This window comes from Muscardinus avellanarius (genome assembly GCF_963383645.1).
Source record: "Muscardinus avellanarius genome assembly, chromosome: 4".
NCBI lineage: Eukaryota > Metazoa > Chordata > Mammalia > Rodentia > Gliridae > Muscardinus > Muscardinus avellanarius.
This window is the reverse complement of record NC_137789.1, coordinates 36,460,898-36,481,593: the sequence shown is the minus strand read 5'-3', so window position 1 is coordinate 36,481,593 and position 20,696 is coordinate 36,460,898. Positions and strand designations below refer to the sequence as shown.

Genomic DNA, 20,696 nt, shown 5'->3' with positions numbered 1-20,696 from the left:
CAAATTCTGTTGCTTCAGCATCTATCTTTCTCATCTGTTCCTTTTTCTCCATCTACTGTGATCACTTTAAGCCAACTATTGTTCTTAATATAGTGAGATAATATTTTGGTATACTTATGTTTGCATATCTTCTTCTGTGTTTCTTGTTAGCGTGTGAATCTTCTCCATTCTGATCAGTAGGACATGTCTTAACTGTTGACCCAAAGGAGGGTTGTTGCAACAAAATACAGAACTCTTGAAGGACTTGATGAAGAATAAAAACTACTCAATAGTTTTCAATGCCCTATAAAATTTGGCTGCTATTTTTTTCCCAACCTGATTTCTCCCCGTATTGACCTCTTCTGTTTCTTTGATTATTCCATAACTGGTATTATTTCTTGACTTTGATATACCCAGTACCCTGTATCTGTAATACTCCTTTGTTCCACTCTTAGCTTGGCTAACACTTACCTTTTTGTGGTTTTCATTTTGAATGGTACTTTCTCCAGGAGAATTTTCTTTGAACTTCTGAACCCCAAGACTATTTCAGAGCTGCCTGTTAAAGTTTTTTTTTACATTACTGATCATAATGCTCAATAATATGTATAAACACTTATTTAGTATTTGTCTTTCTCAATAGAATATAGATTGAAACACTCCTATAATGGGATGGTGGCCTCTTCTCTTCCTTTCTTTTTTCCCTTCCTCCCTTCTTTTCTCCTTTCTGGTCTCCCTGTCTCTTTTCCTGTTTCCTCTCTTCCAGACCCCCCCCCCCCTTATTTTCTTTTCTGTAGGCTTTTTAGAAGTTAGAAAGGTGTCCATGATACAGTAGTTAATAAATATTTGTTGAGTGAATGAATTAATATTGAACAGATATTCTCACAATACTGGCATAATACACAGCACATTGAATTGTTGTGACCTTGAGATTCACCACCTTTGGCTGAGAGCTAGAATTCACTCTTAGGATACCAGCAAGTGGTGACTCGCCATCTTCATGTGGCTTTATAATCACCATATACCAATGAAGAGGATGTAGGAGTATAAGTGAGGATGGTGGAGGCATATGTGATATACTTGCATACTTCCATATACATAGAGATCATTTGGTGGGAAATTGGAGTCCTACTAACTATACATGGGGTCAGAGATCCAAGAAAATTTGAAAAACGGATGAATTATTCTTTTTTGTAATTATATATTGATGAGAGTGGAATATATTTTGGACTTAGCATCAAGCTTTGAAGAAACTTTACAAATAAATGAATTGTAACTTCTGTATAATTTAGTCTTCCATCACCTAAGTCCCTAATGTCCTCTGCTTGAACACTTTTAAGAATAGCAAAGTAGGCTTTGTAGCAGTGGCTTGAGCTTTCTTTATAGGACTAACTCAAAGAATTTCTATTCTTCAGTAGCTCTGCTTATTTTCATATTTTTATTTCAATATAATCAGAAACTATATTTTTATTTCAATATAATCAGAAGCTTCTGCCTATATTGAAATGGGGGGGTCATTGGAATCACCTTTAATATTGCCTCTAATCAGGAAGCCTCTTTAGAGGCACTTGTAATAGTTTTGCAGTAGCCTCCTGGGCTATGTTGAGACACCAAGAAGGCAGGCAGGATAAAGGATAAAAAGAAAGAAACAACAACAAAAAAAGATAATGGAAATGGTTGAACAAGTTAAATTTCAACTCACTGTTTCTCATTTACACTCAGCTAGTGACAAGAAGCTGGTAACATTTGCTGCATATTTAATTGAATATATCATACTGCTGGCAATGGCAGCATATATTCTAATTTATGTTTATAATGTGCAAATTACAGTGAAAACAAGTACTTTAAGCTTTACTGTTATACTTTTATAAAGATAACTTTTTTCTTCATCATTGAATCTAATTAATGTTCTTTAAAAATCTTATTGTATATATTTAAAGTCTATAACAAGATGTTTTGATTATACACATACATTATGAAACACATAGTAGAGTCAGACAAACTTATATCCTTATGTTCTTAAAGCTTCTGAAGTACTTTTTCTGATAGCCTATGTCAAAGCTAAAACAAATTTTTGTATTTATAGAATAAGGTGTAGCCTCTGGGAGAAGAGATTCTCTCTTCCCTTTTACACAATGTCATGAGTAGGGAAGAATTGCATGAAAGAGAGAATTGTGGATGGGAACTATTGGAGATCAGTATTACTATAAAAAGTAATCATTTTTATTTGTTCCCATTTTTTGCTGAAACCTATTTGTAGGCATGCCAACGATGATTACTTCTAATATTTTCATATACTAGCTGAGTACAGTCAGTATTATTTTTTGAAGAATATAGTTGCACTTGGAAGTTAATGGATGGCAGAGGTTCTTTGTAGAGGCAGTTTGCAAGCTTGGCTGTTGAATTCTTGAAGTCCCAAGACTATGAACGTCCCTTATGTTGTGGTTCCCGGTGACTGTAACTATTAAAGACAGAATTGGTCTTATTCATGTTGCTATAGCTTCCTGAAATTGCACTGTTACTTCTAGTGGTTCTCTTGGTAGTTATAAAGGGAAGGTATCGTTGGAGTTAGCATTCTTAAGACTGGAGAGATTTGCCAAATTGTTTTCTTCAGAGATCTTGGTTCTTTTTCTTCTAATTGATAGAATCTCTAGGTATCACTCAATGAACATTCTCATTTTGGAACTTAAATCTAGGTTTGGTCCCTAATTAGTGGTCCCTAATGCCTGACTTGCATTGAATAAGAAAGATATTTCTGCAGCTGCCAGCTTTGCTGTGTAGGAACTGCTCTGGAGAGAGCTGCTCTGGCACTGGACTATTGAAGCAACCCTATAGTACCTCTAAAGAATACCTTGGAGCCAAAGCACAGTAGAATTAACCATCACATCTCAGGACTAGAAAGAGGAGTTAGAGAGATGTAATGATGATGAGGCCTCTTAAATTTGTGGTGGCTTTCACTATGCTTCCCTTTCTCTTTCTGAATTAGGAGATAGAAATGGTTTGGGGCCTGAGTCTCCTTAGCAGCAATGGTCAGGCCTATGGACAAGTTCAATCTCTGAGAAGTTCTACACAATTCTTTCTTTTTCTACAGCAGAAAACAACTGAGCATGAGCAAATTTTGAAAAAAAATGTTTAATGTAAAGTGCTATATTTTGAACTTCCTGATTTTGATCTGAAATTTTGTGAATGAGATGTGCTAGTTATTTTTAGGTCTGCAGCATGTTTGCTTAGGTTTGGGCTGTTCTTCCTTTTCTTTCATTCCTGAATATACTGTGCGGTTCACTTTACATTGACACATAGGCTATATTACCTTTCTTCATGACTTCTCTTTCCTTTTTTGTTAGGAATTCCAACATTTTCTTTTATTTCTTTGCTTATTTGTTATATCTGAGGTGAATAAGTCTATGATCCTTGCCTCATGGAAATAGTTCTAGCAGAAGATATTAATTTGTAAAACATATAAAGATAACATTTCTCAAAATATTTCTTCTTTGGACCATCTTTTTTATAATCCTTAGATTTTTATCTGTCAGATACTTTAGATGGTCAATGAACAAGAATAGTGCAGGGGAAGAGATGATGAAGATATTAGACAATTATATATATATTATGACTACAGATATGTATATTTAAGAAAATGAATGACTTCTTTAGCATTTCAGGATTTCTGTTATGGGTCTCACATATTGTGTGTCATATGATTTCCACAATTCATTAACTATATTTAAATGTATGTTTGGTTATTTGCATGTATAACACATTTCAATAGAAATATTTTGGTACTCTTCAAAATTAAAACTTAAGCTCAGGCATATTTAAAACTACAAAATTTAAATATGTATGAGTGACTGTGCCTTAGCAGATAAGATGCTTGTATTTTATTAATTCAGAAGAACATAATTTCCCAATTTTGATTTTAAATTCATTTTTTGAATTTATGTTAATTTTCTTAAGACATTTAACTAACAGCCAGTAGACACTTATAAACCAAGGGTATTAAATAACCTTTCTTTTTATACTTTTATTGGTGCATTGTAATCATATATCGAGGCATAGAGTGGTAGGAATATACACACATACAGCTCTTGGTGTGTTTCCCTTTGGATCCCCCTTCCCCTTTCCCATACATATCATTGAGCTTGGTATTGATAATCTGTATATGTACCCAGCATCACTGTGGCCTCCACTGTGTCTCAGCCTCCCCTTCCCCTCCACTCCTCCATCAGCTCCTTTATCTGTGGCCTCTTTTGTTTCCCAATTTCTCTCACGCTTCCACAAGTGACAGAAAACATCTTACGAGCTTATACTTCAAGTATTTTTGAAGATTCGATAAAATAGTTAGGGTATAGTTAGGGCTAGATTTGTTTTCTCATTTGGCTGTTTCATAGTACTAATAATTTATATTATTACAGAATTTTAGAAATTTATTGTTAAAAAGAAGGGCTTATTGTTAATGGACATTCATATAGCTAAATATGAGGTAACTAATAATTTAGTACATTATTTACTTGAGCATTGCTAAAGGAAAATTCATGGGCCAACATCATACTTAATATGTAGTGGTTAATGATTGCCTTATAATTGTTCTCTGTGTAAATTAAACTTTGTATTTTTCTTATGGCTAGTGTTTCAAAAATATAATGGGAAAAATGTGTGATGTTCTCACCCATAGATAATCATTTTAATATTTGGTGTATATTAATTCTAATATTCTATCCGATTTTGAACATTTAAAAATTTTTTTGGTACTAGAAATTAAACCTTGGGGCATTTTACCTCTGAGATAACTCCCAGCCCTATTTTATTTTTTATTTTGAGACAGATCTCTCTAAGTTGCTGGGGTTGTCCTTGAACCTGTGACCCTCCTGTCTCCTTCTAAGTAATGGGATTACAGGCATCTACCTACCACCACAGCCAGTACATTTTTAAATCTTTTGATATATATTACTAAATATTTCTCAAAAAAGTTATACAAATGTACACTCCTACAATAAATAAGGTAGGGGTCTGCCAAGTTTCTGATCTTCTACTTTGTATCTTTCCAGTTTAGGCAAAAACTACTATCTTTTTGTTAATATTTAAATTCTCTTGATTACTTTTAGGAAGAATTTTTTCAAGTGCTGATTAGCTTTTTAGATAGCTTCTTTAAATAAATTGCCTTTGTTTTCAAAACATTTTAATACCTCTTCTTTGAGAATTCTTATTATTAGAATTATCATTTCCAGTGAGATGTTAAAGATTCTTCTTCTTATTATTTTACTTTTAATTTTTTTTGGTGGTACTGGGGTTCCTGGAAGTCTCCGTGCTACGCTCCCAGACCCATTTTTATACTTTTTTTTTTTTTTTGAAACAGGGTCTCAAGCCAGCACGGCTGGCTTTGAACCTGTGCGATCCTCCGGTCTCCGCCTCCCAAGCACGGGGGATTGCAAGTGTGCACCACCCCTCCCAGCTTTGAGATCTTAAAGATACTAATAGAATAGCTATAGAGGAACCAGTGCCACTATCTATACCATTTTGAGAATTAATGCTTTTCTTTTGGACTCAAGGTAGATACAGAGCTGATCTTACTTGGAAGGCATTCCTTATTTATCTAAGTTTCCTGGAAAGGTTAACTATAGCATTATGTCACATCAGCATCTAATGGATAGAAAGATAGAAACTTGTACAAAGAAACTCCATAAATATTTTTTGGGTAGACATATATGATCAATAAAAGATACTTGACTGTAATTGCTTGAAATCAGGTCTCAGCAATTTGATTCCTTAAATCTCATAGTAAGAGTCTTCCTGTATATACTTACTTTATTGTTTATAAAACACATTTCTATACATTATATATTTTAATACAATAATAATCTTATGAAGTAAGTAATATTGCCAATTTTACATTTGAATACGATCATAGCTTGAGTATATAGTGACCATCTTGAGGTATTAGTTACTGTTGTAATCAGTGCTAAAATGTTGGCCATCTGATTTTAGGTACCATTATTATTTCTGTTCTTGTTGACTTGCACTATATAAAAATGTGAAAAAAATATTATCTATAAACATTCTTTGTAGTATTCAGGATATTCACAGCAAATGACATAGTCCATTAAAGCACAGTGTTTTCAGTTGCAAATATTAGTGGCTCTAGTATTTAAGAACCTATGACCTGATGTGACAGGCTAAAAGCAAATAAGCACAGAAACCAAGAAAAACAATATCCTTAGGTGATTTTTTTATAATGTCTGTAGATGTGACTAAATAATTTATTTTCCATAATTTTAGGTGTACATTTTACTTGAGAAATACTCATCGACAGCCACTTGGTTCTAGGTACTATGCTAGATGAATAAGATAGAGTGTTAAGTCTTAATCTCATGTATTGAAGGTGAAGCAACATGTACTAGTTTTTTTTCAAGTAAATATATGGTTATAGCTTATTATATACTATAACTACACTATGAAGAATAAGTGCAGGGTATAAAGAGAGTATGCTAAACAAGACCTAGTCTAGCTCAGAGAAAGTCCTAGGTGACAGGTGGAAGGGATCATGAAGAAGACACTTGGGGATATTGAGGGAACTGAGAGGAAACTGGTTAGTAGTGCAAGTGTTGTCCAGGAAGAGCTGTAACAGAAGTCTCTGAGGAAGGCAGTTAATAAGTCCACAGAGCCTTTTTAAAGATTCATTTCAGTGATATTTCCAATGTTCAGATCATCTTGGAATGAGTGATGTGTGCATGTATGTCTGTACCATCTTGTGCTCCATTAAGATGTATGACTATAATGCACCGATAAAAAAATTTAAAAAGTTACATCCTGTAAAAAAAAAAAAATTCCATGACCTTCCCTTCAGATACAGCTTTAAAGCACAAACATTTTTTTAAAAACAATAGTGTTTTTAATATAATCCCCTTAATCAGTAGACTTGCTTCAAAAGGGCTTTTGACTATAAAAGTTAAATCTACCTACAGAGAACAAATTTATATTTTTCATCATAGATAATGTGAGCTGTGGAATTAACTTGAAAAATAAAAAACTGTAGATGTGGAATAGCCACTTATGATCAGAGATTTAAAGATTATGGCTTGCTTCTTTTGAGGTAGGTGGAAGAAGCCCACTTAAAGTTTCTTGAGCATTAAACATTTTGGGATGTTTGTTCTAATTAAAATACCATTGATGATCTCACTGGTAGACAGGTTTCCGATTCATCTATACAGACTGGCCTATTTATAATGCTTTTGTGTCTGTGTGTTTGTACATGTGAGTGTGTGTGCACGAAGTGGATATGTACACATATGTAGAAAATAGAAAAGTGGGGAAGGAACATAGGAAATGGAGTCCCAGGCAAAGACCTTCATTCCAAATAATCTTTTATAAACCATTTAACCTTTAATTCCTTAAAACCTCTTTTTTGTGGTCTTGGGGATTGAACCCAGAGTCATTCTACCTCTGAATTACTCCTCCAGCCCTATTTTATTTATTTATTTATTTATTTATTTATTTATTTATTTATTTATTTATTTATTTTGAAGCAGGGACTTAACTAAGTTGCTGAGGCTGGTCATGAACCTGCTGCAATCCTGTCTCAGCCTCCCAATTACTGGGATTATAGGAATGTGCCAGTATGCCTGGCTAAAACCTCAGTTTTTTTTTTTAATCTATATGTTTTAGAGTAGCATTAGCACATGCAGTTTTAGAAGTGCTTTATAAACTAACAAATACTTTATGATATATACGTGTGTGTGTGTGTGTGTGTGTGTGTGTGTGTGTGTGTGTAACAAATAGATCAGAATACACTCATAAAAATGAGAATTATAGTAAAAATAGGGGCACTCTAAGTTTAGGTCAAACCCATAATTGAACAACTTATTTTAAAAATAAAGTAGTTGTTTAAAAGTTCATATTATTATATGTTTATTTTGTATTATTCTTTTGTGACATATTTGTTCATGTCCAAAAAGAATTATCCAGTTTTTAAAGACAGTGTCTCTAAGTCCTTATATCTGGGCAGTGATATGTGTATGGTAGGGGATGGGGAGGGGGCTGAGAGTTGAGATGACAAAGGCCAAGAGGGCTGGATCTGTTGGAGAAACCTCAAAGGTTTAGCAAGTAGAGATCAATAAAAATAATAAGTATCTCTGTAAATGAACTGATATCTAAAATCAATTTGGGTTATACACTGCTTTTAGAAATCTTTTAGAAAGATGGATACCCCTGGATATAGAATGACCTAATATTTTATCTGAAACAGAATTATTCACTAAGAATGGATGATGATGTAAGATACTCTAAGACTATTGGAGCCTTTAGAAAATAGTCCCGTCTACCATTATTGAAATAAATTAATAATAGTTGATAAAGTTTCTTTGGCCATGGCTGTGTTTTGTTTCGATATATGGGAAAGTTTTTTTTCAGTGTGCTGCTCAGATGGATTTTAATTGAGTATTATTGTTTTTCATAATTCCATGACCAACCTCTTTAGAGAGGAACCAGATTGAACATTATTCACTTTTCTTTAAAAATAAACAAATGAAGACATTTTAAAATTGAATAAAAATTTAGATGATCAAGTATATGTTTTCCAAATATACTTTGCTTTAGAAGTATGGTATTATAAATGCAGGTGATAAAAGCCCTATTGTCAGTCATATTTTTATTGCTTCGTGATATCACAAGGAGAGGATATACCACTTATTTTTAGAGCATTCTGGTCCTATGCAGCAGCTTGCACATTGAAGAGATAGACTCTGTTGCTGGAGTTACCCGTTTCTCAGCAAAGAGAAAAGGGTTGGGCAGATACATATTTTGTCTTCCTCTTATCCAGTAGCAATATTGAGAAAATACCTTGTCCCCATTTTTATTACTTCTGAGATTTTATTGCTGGCAGCCAGATGTGCTGAAACTCCTGACGACAGCATCTATTCATTGCTTGTTTTTAATAGGCTTAGAGAAATATGAGTAGAGTACATGAAAGCAGCTCAGCTTCACACTTCAGCTGGGAATGCCCAAAAAGCTTACTGCTGTTTCGAATTCTTGCTACAGTCAGGAGGAAGCCGAAAGCTGCACGAGTACTGAATCTTCCACGACTGAATTAGAAGAATAATGACTGTACAATTAACTATCAACCTCTGCTCATTTAAGCACAGTTTTTACAGAGCCCAGGAGAAATATGGAACTTGATTGGCATGTTTTTATTTGATGGTGTCTGCAAATAGATGACTTTAAAGACAGGTGGTAAGGAAAAATAAGAGAAGAGGGGGGAAAAAAAAGAAAGAAAATGCAATTTGAGACATTGCGCCAGGTCTGCAATTCTGTTTTATCTCATTTTCATGGGGTTTTTTCATCCCCACCAAATATTTTACAAAATGAGCTTTTTGGACAAACGCTGAACAATGCAAGGTGAGTAGAGCTAAACTATATTTTCTTTTAATATTATTATTTCCAGAATGTTAATTTTATATGTCAAGAAAACTGTTTTGTATTGGAATGTTAGTATTATAAGGATGCTTTCTTTTTATCATAAGTACGGAATTCTATTTAACATTCTTCTTAATTTGATTCTAAGAAGGAAATAAGCTCCCCCCCCCAGGAAGCACAAAAAACCAAAAAGCATCTTAAATTATAGTAGACTGACCTTTGAAGCATAATACAGACATCAGGCTCTCACATTATTTCTTTTCCTAATAAATAAGATGACTGACTTAAAATGCCTGATGTTTTCTTTGTGATCATGGCAGTGATTACATTGCATATATAAAGATGGTGCTATAAAATCATATGTGATTTGTTGGAAGATGTGAATTAGCAATCATGCATGCTCTTGTAAGACATGCGGAAGATGATTTCTAGGTCTAAGGCATTTCTCTATGCAGAGGAGATCAATAATCACTTTTAAACAAGCTATACTGTGAAACTGCTAGTAATGCTTTGCATTAGGTCAGCTAGTTTGGAAGACTAAGGATTCTTTGTTATAAATTTCTATTGCTTTTTCAACGTGTGTGTGTGTGTGTGTGTGTGTGTGTGTGTGTGTGTGTGTGTGTGTTTTGAAGGTTGTTAAATTATGAACATGTGTTCTAGATGATTTCTCTGGCTTGGACTAAAAGAGATGTTCTATTAAAGAAAGCTTTGAAAATGCAGTTTTATTAGCTGGTTCTTCCCTCATTTAAGTTGTTTGGCTTTTGAGAATTTTTCATTTTATATAGCTACTATAAAAAATCCCCATTTAAACTAAATGTGGAGAAAGACTGAGAAAGAACCCCTGTGAACACGATAATGCTGTGAAATCTGGGAATTGATGAGGAACTAATAGTGCATAGAGTATTGAATGGTTTTGTTGGTCTCTTCTTTTTAGGTTCTCTGAAAAATGAGAGGCAGCCTATTTTAGAGATTAGAAAAACCCTATTATACAATATGTGTCTTAATTTAGCAAATGAAAATGAGGCTTTAAAAATTAATTGGCATTTAAAATGCTTACTGGTAGTAAATATATTTATGACATTTCTTTTAACTATGGAACATAACATATTTCTTATAAAATTATAGTTCTTTTTCTCAGTGCTTTATCAGTGTATTCTGTTTAATGAACTAATTTGATTTTTTCATATTTTATTTTCAGACTAATTTTAAATACATAAGAATATATGAAAGTATAAGGATATTATATAATGGTCTACTTATATTTTAAGATATTGTTTTCTTTTTACTTTGCAATATATCGCTTTACCGCCCTTAGTTTACATAAAACTAATATGTAGTGCATGTTAACTTTTCACTTAAAGAGACATACGTATGATTTTCTAAAAATTTACATAACCTGAAGCTCCCAGAGTTTTAGAATTTCTGTTCACCCTCTACATTTTATTCTTTACTTCCATTTTTTTTAAATACCAAGAGTTTATGTGCTTAAAAGTATTAACATTGGGGCTAGGTGTACATTCACAATAGAAATTGTGCTATTAGCAGCATAGTAAGGAATTGGTTTTAAAGTTAAGTGCTAGGAGTTTTTAAATATCAAATGATCTGTTTGGTGTGTGTGTGTGGTGGTGGTGGGGATTGTGTACATCCCTCTCACCACACTTTTGCCTTGGCTTCAAGTTTACTGTGTTGTTGGCTTAAAATTCCAGTGCTCTCTTTAGAATCTGGAACTTTATGTTACCACCATTGAACATAAAATTGTGAAAATGCTAAATCTTCCATAAAGACCAGTCTTGTTTAATTTATTTTTGATTGCTATTTAAATTATTTAAAAATACCAATTAATCCATAAACAATTTATTCTGCCTTAGAGAAAATATATGTCTTAATTTCTTAGTTTATAAAGCACATGTGGCATTATATACAAATAGGTGATCTTCGTGAATAGCCAACTATTTGATTTATATATTTTAAGATCAGCCAAAACCAGTTATGCAAACAGTTAGTTTGGAAGTCTGAAGAATGAAAAATAAGTACATGAGTTCATGATTAATATATTTTAATATTTGGTTATTTTTTGTTTGTTCAAATTAAATACAGGATCTTTATTTTTTTTCTGCTTAGATTCTTTAAGAAAAAATACAAAAGCCGCAATATTAACATTTGTTAACACTGAAGAAAAAATATATAAATTAAAATTCATTCTTAAAGAAAATGAATGGAAGAATGACCTGCGCATCTCAACAGAAGATGTTATCTTATAGTTTAAGGTGTTTTTTTTTTTTCCCACTCCCTAGATAATGGGCCTTTCAACTTTTTGTGTATTGGACATTAGTAGTCTTGAGATTTTAAGAACCAGTTATATAACTATCACTTCTAGAAAGAATAGTTTTAGTGTTGTTGTATGAATCACATGAAATGTTTAATATTTGTATTTTTAACATTAACCAGGATCTTTAAACTGATAGGGAAATAATATAGATTTGAACACTTAGATTATATTTTATTCCTAATTGCTTTCTAGGAGAAATTACTAGAAGAGTACTATGCATCTGTTGTGGAATATCTATTATTAAAAGAGGACCCTTTCAAATAGTTTAGAAACTAAGGCTTTTTCCAGGTAACTAATCTTACCCCTAAATATTGGTCAGTGTCCACCAGGTTTTTAGATGGTAGGGCAGTTAACTTCTGTGACACATTAGCAATAAAAGATTAAAAGATGAAAAGTTCTTATGTTATGCCTCCAAAACATTTCCAAGTTTAACTTGTCAAAGAAAGAAGGACTTTTAAGTACACCAGAAATACTGTATGTGTCAGGAATCACTAAACTGGACATTAATCGAGATTAACTATTTTACTATCTAACAAAAAATGGAAATTTATTTGAGTGAAAATCAATAGAATATTTTAAACTAATTTTTTTGTTGGAAACCAGACAACATGGCCCTTATGTTTTAGGCTGAAAGTTCTTAGCTTATTCTCTTGTCAGAGCCTGGTTCTTGATTCTCATTTTAAAGCATAATAAAGGCAGCAGTATGTCCCCTGTTGTTCTACAGCTAAAGCGAAACAACTAGAGACCTACAAATACAGACCTAGAAAGGAAAACAAAACCAAAAATGTATCTGCCTTCTACATAAATCCACTTGATAGGTTTTGACAAAATGCCACTTTAATTTAAATTCCTGTTATTATGTCGTCTCCCTATAAGTTCATTTTCCACCAAACTAAATGATTTAACCAGCACAGAAAGATAATTGCTTTTATCAATAGTAGAAAAAAGTCTTCAACTACTGAATTCATTATGAAATCTATTTTTTGTGTGTGATCTTGTCTTTTTATAAGCAGACATAAATGTTCGGATGCTAGAAGATTTCCTAGTGGCATTCACTGCATTGAATTATCAATTGCTTTGGGCAGTGTTCATAGAACGTAATAATAATGATTTTCTTTCTGATAAAATTTTTGGAAAACTGTACTTAATATCCTCCAGATTTTTTCATTTGTTGATTTTTGTTCAGTCTTTCTTATATAGTTAAGAAATCTATATTTCCTCTCGTCATAATTATTTTGTTCTTACTAAATGTGTGGCAGTGAATTCACTGTGCCGTCTGGCCACACAGGGGCATTATAGAACTGGTATTTATTCAGAATAGACATTCAAACAGACTTTCTCTTCTTGCATATATATGCAACAAGACATGCGAACTTCCAATATTTAAAAGTAAGATCCAAAAAACTTAGAAGGTTGAAGAATATTTGGATTTGTTGGTATTTTTAATTACAACTAAGGGAACTATATAGTTTGTCTGGAGCAATCCCAGTTTATACCTGCTGTCCTCCAGTGATTATTCTTTTTTAAATTTTTATTTTATTTGTGCACTTTACATCATAATGTGGGTCATGTTGATAATGGCTTTTATTCACACAGTGCTTGGTGCAGTCATTATTCTCAGAACCACTTTTCTCTCTCCACAGTATTGTGGTTTGACAGTGAATTACAGAGGTATTCTAATAATAAAAACGAAATGTAAAACTTAAGTTCACCTAATGTAAATAGATTCTTTCTATTGAAATGTCACCACAGTTCTAAAACATTAGTATTATTTTAAAATAAAATTTGATTTTACAAAATTAATGTTTATTCAGTCTGGTAAAACTTTCGGTCAGGTATGATTAGTCTTTTACAGAGCATTTACTGTTGCTTTGGTTTACAATGAAACCATTGGTTTGTATTAAGGAACGTTGGCACTGACACTTGTTATCGCGGCACATTAATGACTACTTTAACACTAAAAGGACAGCTTGCTTACTTTTCAGAGCTCTGAGGGAGCAAACTAATATTGTTTGGACTTGGTAGGATCCCAGTATAATCAGCTTTTCACTTTAGGAACATGAAAAGTCCATATTATGAGTTAAACAGCACTCAATAGTTGGATATACACTTTTATGTATATATTGAAAACTTTGTTAAACGTATAATAATAATTTAAATAATGGTTATTATTCCTAAAATTTATAAATCATTGCTTATTTATATTCCTAATAAAATGACTTTTTATTCACATATGCATATAACTAATATTTTTACCAGAATATATACTACAGGCTTTAGTTGTATACCATAATTATTAATATAGATGCTTATTCTGATACAGATCCACAATTTTTAAGCATTTTCTTTGTTGAAACTACTTTTACAAAGCTAATGCTTTTGATAATGTCTGATGATAAATGTTAATTATATTTGGTTAAGTGATCAACTTCTATACGATCATAAAAGATCTTAGGAAAGTTAGAGAAGATAATTATTACTAAACTTAAAATTATGAGGTTCTGTTTACTGAATTGTAAAGTGCAGTTATTTCCTCTGTGCTCTGGTGCTATCTTCATACCCATTTGTGAATTACAAAAATTCATGGTCCACCAAAGAGCTCTTTTCCCAACAAAATAATTGATCTAAAATTTCAATTTAGCTTCTGGATATGAGAATATTAAGTGTCTTGGAAATGTAAATGAGTATTTCTTACAGGACAAAATGGAAAACCCATTTCACATTAAAATGTGAGGGCTTACATTTATTTATTTATTTATTTATTTATTTATTTATTACTAAGCAGAGACTGCTTCTCTCACAGTCTAACTCTAGAGCAGCTCTGATTTAGGAAGTAAGACATTGGACTCATGATGAGTTCTGAGAAACACAATTTAAAGATCTTTGTATTCCACCACTGTCATTTTAACCCTTGAACGAACTAAATTACAGCTGCTTACTTAAACTCAGAACTCATATTCACTTATATTCCTTAAACTTTTCATCTCATCTGCCCTTTGAAATGTCAATGATACATTTAATGGGAAATGATAAGAACTGCCATACTTAAGGATTGATTTCTGTCTGACTTTTCATTGTATGTCACAACTTTATGTTGGATAGCGTGCACAGGAGGTTTGTTCATCATTAGGATCTGCTATTTACTGGATATGTGTTGGCAAAGTCACTATACTATAAACTTCTTAATTAGGGTCATATATTTATTAATCTCTGAATTCCCACAGTTATTATCCCTCATGCTACTTTGCCAATCAATATTTGCTTTCCCCAGCCTCCAGAACCAAATATGCTCATTTCTCTCTAATGTAGCTTTGCGTGCTCTAGAACCTAGTATAGTTGAAGTCCTAAAGAATGCACTCTTCTTTGTAAGGCTTTTTAACCTAGCACGATTTAAAAAATTGTTATTGCATGTAAGTTTTTCCTTTACATTGCTGAATAGCATGTCATTTTATGACTATACCATATTCTCGTGTGTGTGTGTGTGTGTGTGTGTGTGTGTGTGTGTGTGTGTGTTGCTGGAGATTGAACCAACCCCATGGGCATTCTATCTTTGATCTACACCCCCAGCCTTTCTTAGTTTTTGATTGCTAAGGTTGGCTTCGAACATATGATATTCTTGTCTTAGCCTACCAAGTACTGGGATTACAGGAGTGCACCACCATTCCTGGCTTGTGTAAGTCTTTTTGTAGAATATATATATATATACACACACACACACACATATATATATATGATATATATAATATATATATTATATATATATACATATATACATATATATTTATCTTGAATGAATCCCTAGAATAGGAATTTTTGGACCACAGAGTCAATATGTTTAGTTTTGTAATAACATATCATTTTTAAAAGTGATTGTACATTTTAAACTTTCATTGACAATACTTGAGAGCTTCAGTGGCTCCACATACTTTTTAATATTTGGTGATATATCTGTTAAAGTTTTTGTCATTTTAATGAGTTTATAATGGCATTTTTTATGATTTTTGTATTTCCTGATGACTAATATGCCAAGTACTTTTTCATTTCCTTATTGGCTATTTGTATATCTTCCTCTGCCAGGTGTCTGCTCAATTTTTTTTTCTTCTGTGGTTTTTATTTTCTTTGTGCTATTTAAAAATCCCTTGTCAAGCTGGGTGTGGTGGCACATGCTTGTAATCCCAGTACTTAGTAAACTGAGATAGGAGGATCACAGATTTAAGGCCAACCTCAGCAACTTAATGAGGCCCTCCCCAACTTAATGAGACTCTATTTACAAATAAAAAAATTAAAAAGGTCTGGGTGGTGTACTTTGGAGGCAGAATGCCTCTGGGTTTAATCCCCAGGGAAAAAAAATTTTTTTTTTCTTTGTCAAATCCTAAGTAAAACAAACAAACAAACAAACAAACAAACAAACAAAAAACCTATTCTCTTTATTTCCATGAACTCACATTTTAGCTTTTTGGTTTTGGTATAACATCCATCACATATTAAATTTTGTGTATGTTAGGTAAGGGTGGGGTCATATTTCATGATCACTTTTTTGATTTTGATTTGAAAAGTTTGTTGGGATTGCTTTGCATTTTTTAGCTATTTTGGGGAGAATAGGCATCTTAACATTGAGTCTTGCAGCGATCGGTCTCCTTGCTTATTTTCTAAGCAATGTTTTGTAGTTTTTATGAGTGGGGGTCTTGAATGACTTAAAACTTTTTTTTTTAACTAAAGACAAGTTTAATTATATTGTAAATTAAATTGTTTTTTAAATAGTATATAAAATCAAGCTTATTTTAAATATTAATCTTATACCTTCTCATCCTGTCAAACTTACTAATTTTAAGAATTCTTTTGTAGACTGCTTAGAGCCAACAATACAATGTCAAACACAAGCTGTGAGGTTCTCTTTGTTCAGTAACAGTTTTTAAAAAATCATGAATGGGTTTGCATCTTGCTAACTGCTTTTCTTAGTTATTAGAATTATCATATGATTGTTCCTCCTTATTCTATTTATTTTGCTAATAATATTAGTTTTGTATTGAATATAAAAATTTATTTTGAGTTTAGGTTAAATACTACTTGGCAATGAGATATTAATTTATTTTATATATTGCTAGTTGAGAATTTCTAAGATTTTGCTAAGAATTTTTTTGCTTCTGTGTTAATGAGAGAAACTTTATAGGTGTGTTTTATTGAAAAGTCCTTGACAGGTTTTGACATTAGGGTGATTCTGATCTCATGAAGTGAGTTTGGCATTTTTTTTAACGTCTGTTTTGTGAACAGTTGGATAAGGTTGATGTTATTTCTCTCTTAATATTTGATAAAATTGATTAGTAAAAGCAACTGAACATAATTTTTCTTTGAGTGAAAGTTTGGTAAAGAACTTACTTTCTTTAAGATAAATTGGTCTAATTGGATTTTCTGTTTAATCTTTCTTCATTATGAGAAGTTGGATTTTTCAAGAAGTTTTCCGCCGGGCGTGGTGGCGCACGCTTGTAATCCCAGCATTCGGGAGGCTGAGACCTGGAGGATCGCGGTTCGCGGACAGCCTCAGCTACTTAGTGAGGCCCTCTGCAACTCAGTGAGACCCGGTTTCAAAATAAAGAATAAAAAATAGGACAGGGGGTATAGCCCAGAGGTCAAATGCCCCTGGGTTCCATCCCCAGACCCGCAAAAAAAAAAAAAAAAAAAAAAAAAAGAAGTTTTCCATTTTATCTAAGTCGACTAGTTATGTTGTCATATATTTCCTGCTATTCTTGTATTATCCTTTTGATATCTATGGAATCTATAGTGATAATCTCACTTTATGGAATCTATAGTGACAATCATCTTTTCTTCTTTTGGCTTATTTATTTACTCTTCCTATTAATCTCATGTTTGTCTACTATTTCGCTGAATGATCTATCTTTATTATTTCTTTTCTTCTACTTGCGGTGGGTTTAATCCCCGCTCCCTTTTTGTGGTACTAGGGATTCAAGGGCCTTCTACCTCTGAGCTATACCCCATCCCTTTTTATTTTTGTTTTGAAACAGAGTCTTGTTGGGATGCTGGGAGAGTCTTGTTAAGTTTGTGAAGCTATTCTTGAACCTGCAATCCTTTTTTCTCAGCCTTCCAAGAACTGGGATTACAGGCATTAGCCATCACATCCTGCTTAATTTCCTCTTTTTATTTTTCAAGTTTCCTAAGGTGAACCTTGTGATTTTTTCTGATTCATGGATATTTAAAATATGCTAATTTTTTAGCCCGGTGTGGTGGCACATGGCTCACGCTTGTAATCCCTGCGCTTGGGAGGCAGAGACAGGAGGATCACGCAGGTTCGAAGCCAGCCTCACTGGCTTAAGAGACCCAGTTTCCAAATAAAAAAAATATAAAATAGGTCTGAGAGTGTAGCCTGGAGGTAGAAGGGTTTCCAGGAACCCCAGTACCACAAAAAAAGTTAATTTTTAAACAATATGTTAAAAATATTTATTTCTGACATAATTATATTCTGATGAGAGTACATGCCTACATAATTTTAGTCTACTTAAATTTATTAAGTTTTGGTTTATTGCTCATTGTAAGGCCTATCGTGGTGAACATGCCACATGCATTTCAAAGAAATGTGCATTCCACACTTGTTTGGTATTATGGTCTATAAATATCAAATTATGTCATATTTCCTAGTATTCAAATCTTTTGTCTAATTATTTTTTAGCCATTTTTTCTCTCAATTTTTGAGAAAATGGTATTAAAAATTTAACTATGATTAGAAACTTTTCTTTTAATACTATCATTTTTGCTCTTTGTCTTAAAGCTCTGTTACTGGACCACTATACATTTCTGCTGTTTGTATTTTCTGGATTTATTGACTTAAAAATTTGGTATGAAATATGTTTTTCCCCATTGGTATTCCTCTTTGTCTACAGGTCTTTTCTTTATGGTATTTGTTTCATGTTTATTCTCAGTTTACAACATAATCCTCTCCATAGTTCCCCAAATGAGTAATGAATGATTTTTTTTAAAAGACACATTTAATTGTCAAAGTAAAGAGAGAGTAAGATGCCTGCCTCATCACTGGCCTGAAGGAGAGCTTTTTTTTTTTTTTTTTTTTAATGTGGTTAAAAGCACACAAGGTCAGGGAACACTTGGAGAAAAGCCACAGTCTCAAAGTGACTCAAGAGGTCAGGCCTCCTTTCCAGCTGGATAACAATGTGCATCCAAGCCGGGCACCGGGCTTCTTCATCACAGACCTCAGCAATTGGCAAGAGGGGCTCCGGGGGAGTCTCACCTTCTGCTTTGTCTCATTTATTTTCCCCTTTTATATTAGTAATTATTTTTTTCTTGCCATCTATCGCCTATTATGTGACTTCTCTTTGGCATTAATTGTCATTGTTTCTCTTTGAACCCTGCATAGTGGTGGTAAGAGGCTCATTTTATAGTTAAGGAGAGTGAGGCTCCTGCAGGATATGAACCAGTCATTTTTCTTTTGCTGAAATGAAAAACCCAACCCAAGATAGCATGAGCAGAAAGGGATATTTACTGACTCACACTGCCAAAAACAAAACAAAACAAGACAAAATCAAACCAAACCCAACCAGATAGTACTAGTTTCAGGCTCACAAGAGTTACAGAGCTTTGGTTTCTGTTTCTGTTTTGCTGTCTATGTTGGGAGTGGTTGGAAAGATGAGTGGTGTAGCTTAGCCTGTATCTCCACCCTGTATCTCCTCCTTTTCTTGTCTTAATACTGAAAACTGTTTCTCTTTGGACTTTTCTACCTCTCCTCAAGCTACAAAAATATCTCATTTGATAGTAATGTAACCATTTAATCTTTGCCTTCTTATTTATTTTGCCCTTTAATTTTAATGGAATTATTGCTGTATTTGAATTGAAATATTTGTTTTATGGTTTTGTTTCACTTTTTTTCTTGCCTCTATTTTTTTGACTTATGTGAATACATTTTAGAATTCCATTTTAATTTATCTTTTTGCTTGTTAGTTATATTTATTTTTCACCATTAGTTTTGTTGGTTGCTTATTCACAATGTATTTAGCATTTATATTGCACCATTGCATGTAAAATGTAAATATTTTGCAATTGTATAAATCTATCTACTCTCTTCCTCTGTCCTCTCTGCTGTAACTTTCATATTTCACTTACATACATTGTATGCCTTGACAGTGTTATGACTTTTGCTTTATGCAGTCTTATTTATTTAAGCAAATTAAGAGGAATGAGTAGTCTTTTATACCTACTCATATATTTCTCTTCTTCTTTTTTTTTTTTTTTGGTGGTACTGGGGATGGAACCCAGTGGTCTTCTACCTCTGGGCTACACTTCCAGACCTGTTTTATTTGGAAACAGGATCTCACTAAGTTGCTGAGAGCCTCACTAATTGGCTGAGCCTGGCTTTGAACCTGCGTGATCCTCCTGTCTCAGCCTCCCAACCCCAGAGATTACAAGTGTAATTACCATGCCCGGCTATATTTCTCTTCTTGAAGATCCAAGTTTCCATATGATAAATTTTCTTCAACCTAGAGAATGTCCTTTTTAAAGTACAGATTTACAGATTTTTACTTCTCTATTAGTTCTTATCTATGACTATTAAAAAAAAAACCCTTAATAGTCCTTCTTTGTGGATTTTTTTGCTGAATATAGAATTATTTGTGGATAAACTCAGAAAATAATTAGGTTTCTGCAGTTTAATGTACCCTCCATAGTTTCTGACGAGAAGTAAATAGTTTTACCAGGAGAAGTTTGTGGCACTTCAAATCACTGTTATTATTATTTTTTTTGTATTTAATATATATTTTTTTCTGGTGTCTTTCACATTTTCCTTGTTAACTTTTGCCTGTTGCAGCTTTATTATAACGGACTTATCTGTTGTCTTTATTGTATTTATTTTGCTCAGGTCACCTGTAATTGTTAAATATATAAACTTATGTCTTTTACCTAATTTGATAATATTTGACTATTCTAACATTTTCTGCCCCATTTTCTATCTTTCTTCTGATGTTTTAGT

The 20,696-nt window shown here is 32.8% G+C and overlaps 1 protein-coding gene across 27 annotated transcripts in view; it reads left to right on the top strand.

Annotated features, from left to right (window-relative positions):
- Positions 1-20,696, top strand: part of RIMS2 (regulating synaptic membrane exocytosis 2) — a gene marked incomplete at both ends in the record, with an annotated part of 576,294 nt that overhangs the window by 202,133 nt on the left and 353,465 nt on the right. For 13 of the 27 annotated variants that reach the window (XM_080694171.1, XM_080694170.1, XM_080694180.1 and 10 more), the window contains one exon: positions 9,242-9,363. The exons of the other annotated variants lie outside the window; for them this stretch is intronic. In XM_080694171.1, the coding sequence (XP_080550297.1) occupies positions 9,242-9,363 (122 nt within the window). Of the gene's footprint in view, positions 1-9,241; positions 9,364-20,696 lie in introns of those variants that run through there. 27 annotated transcript variants of the gene reach the window in all.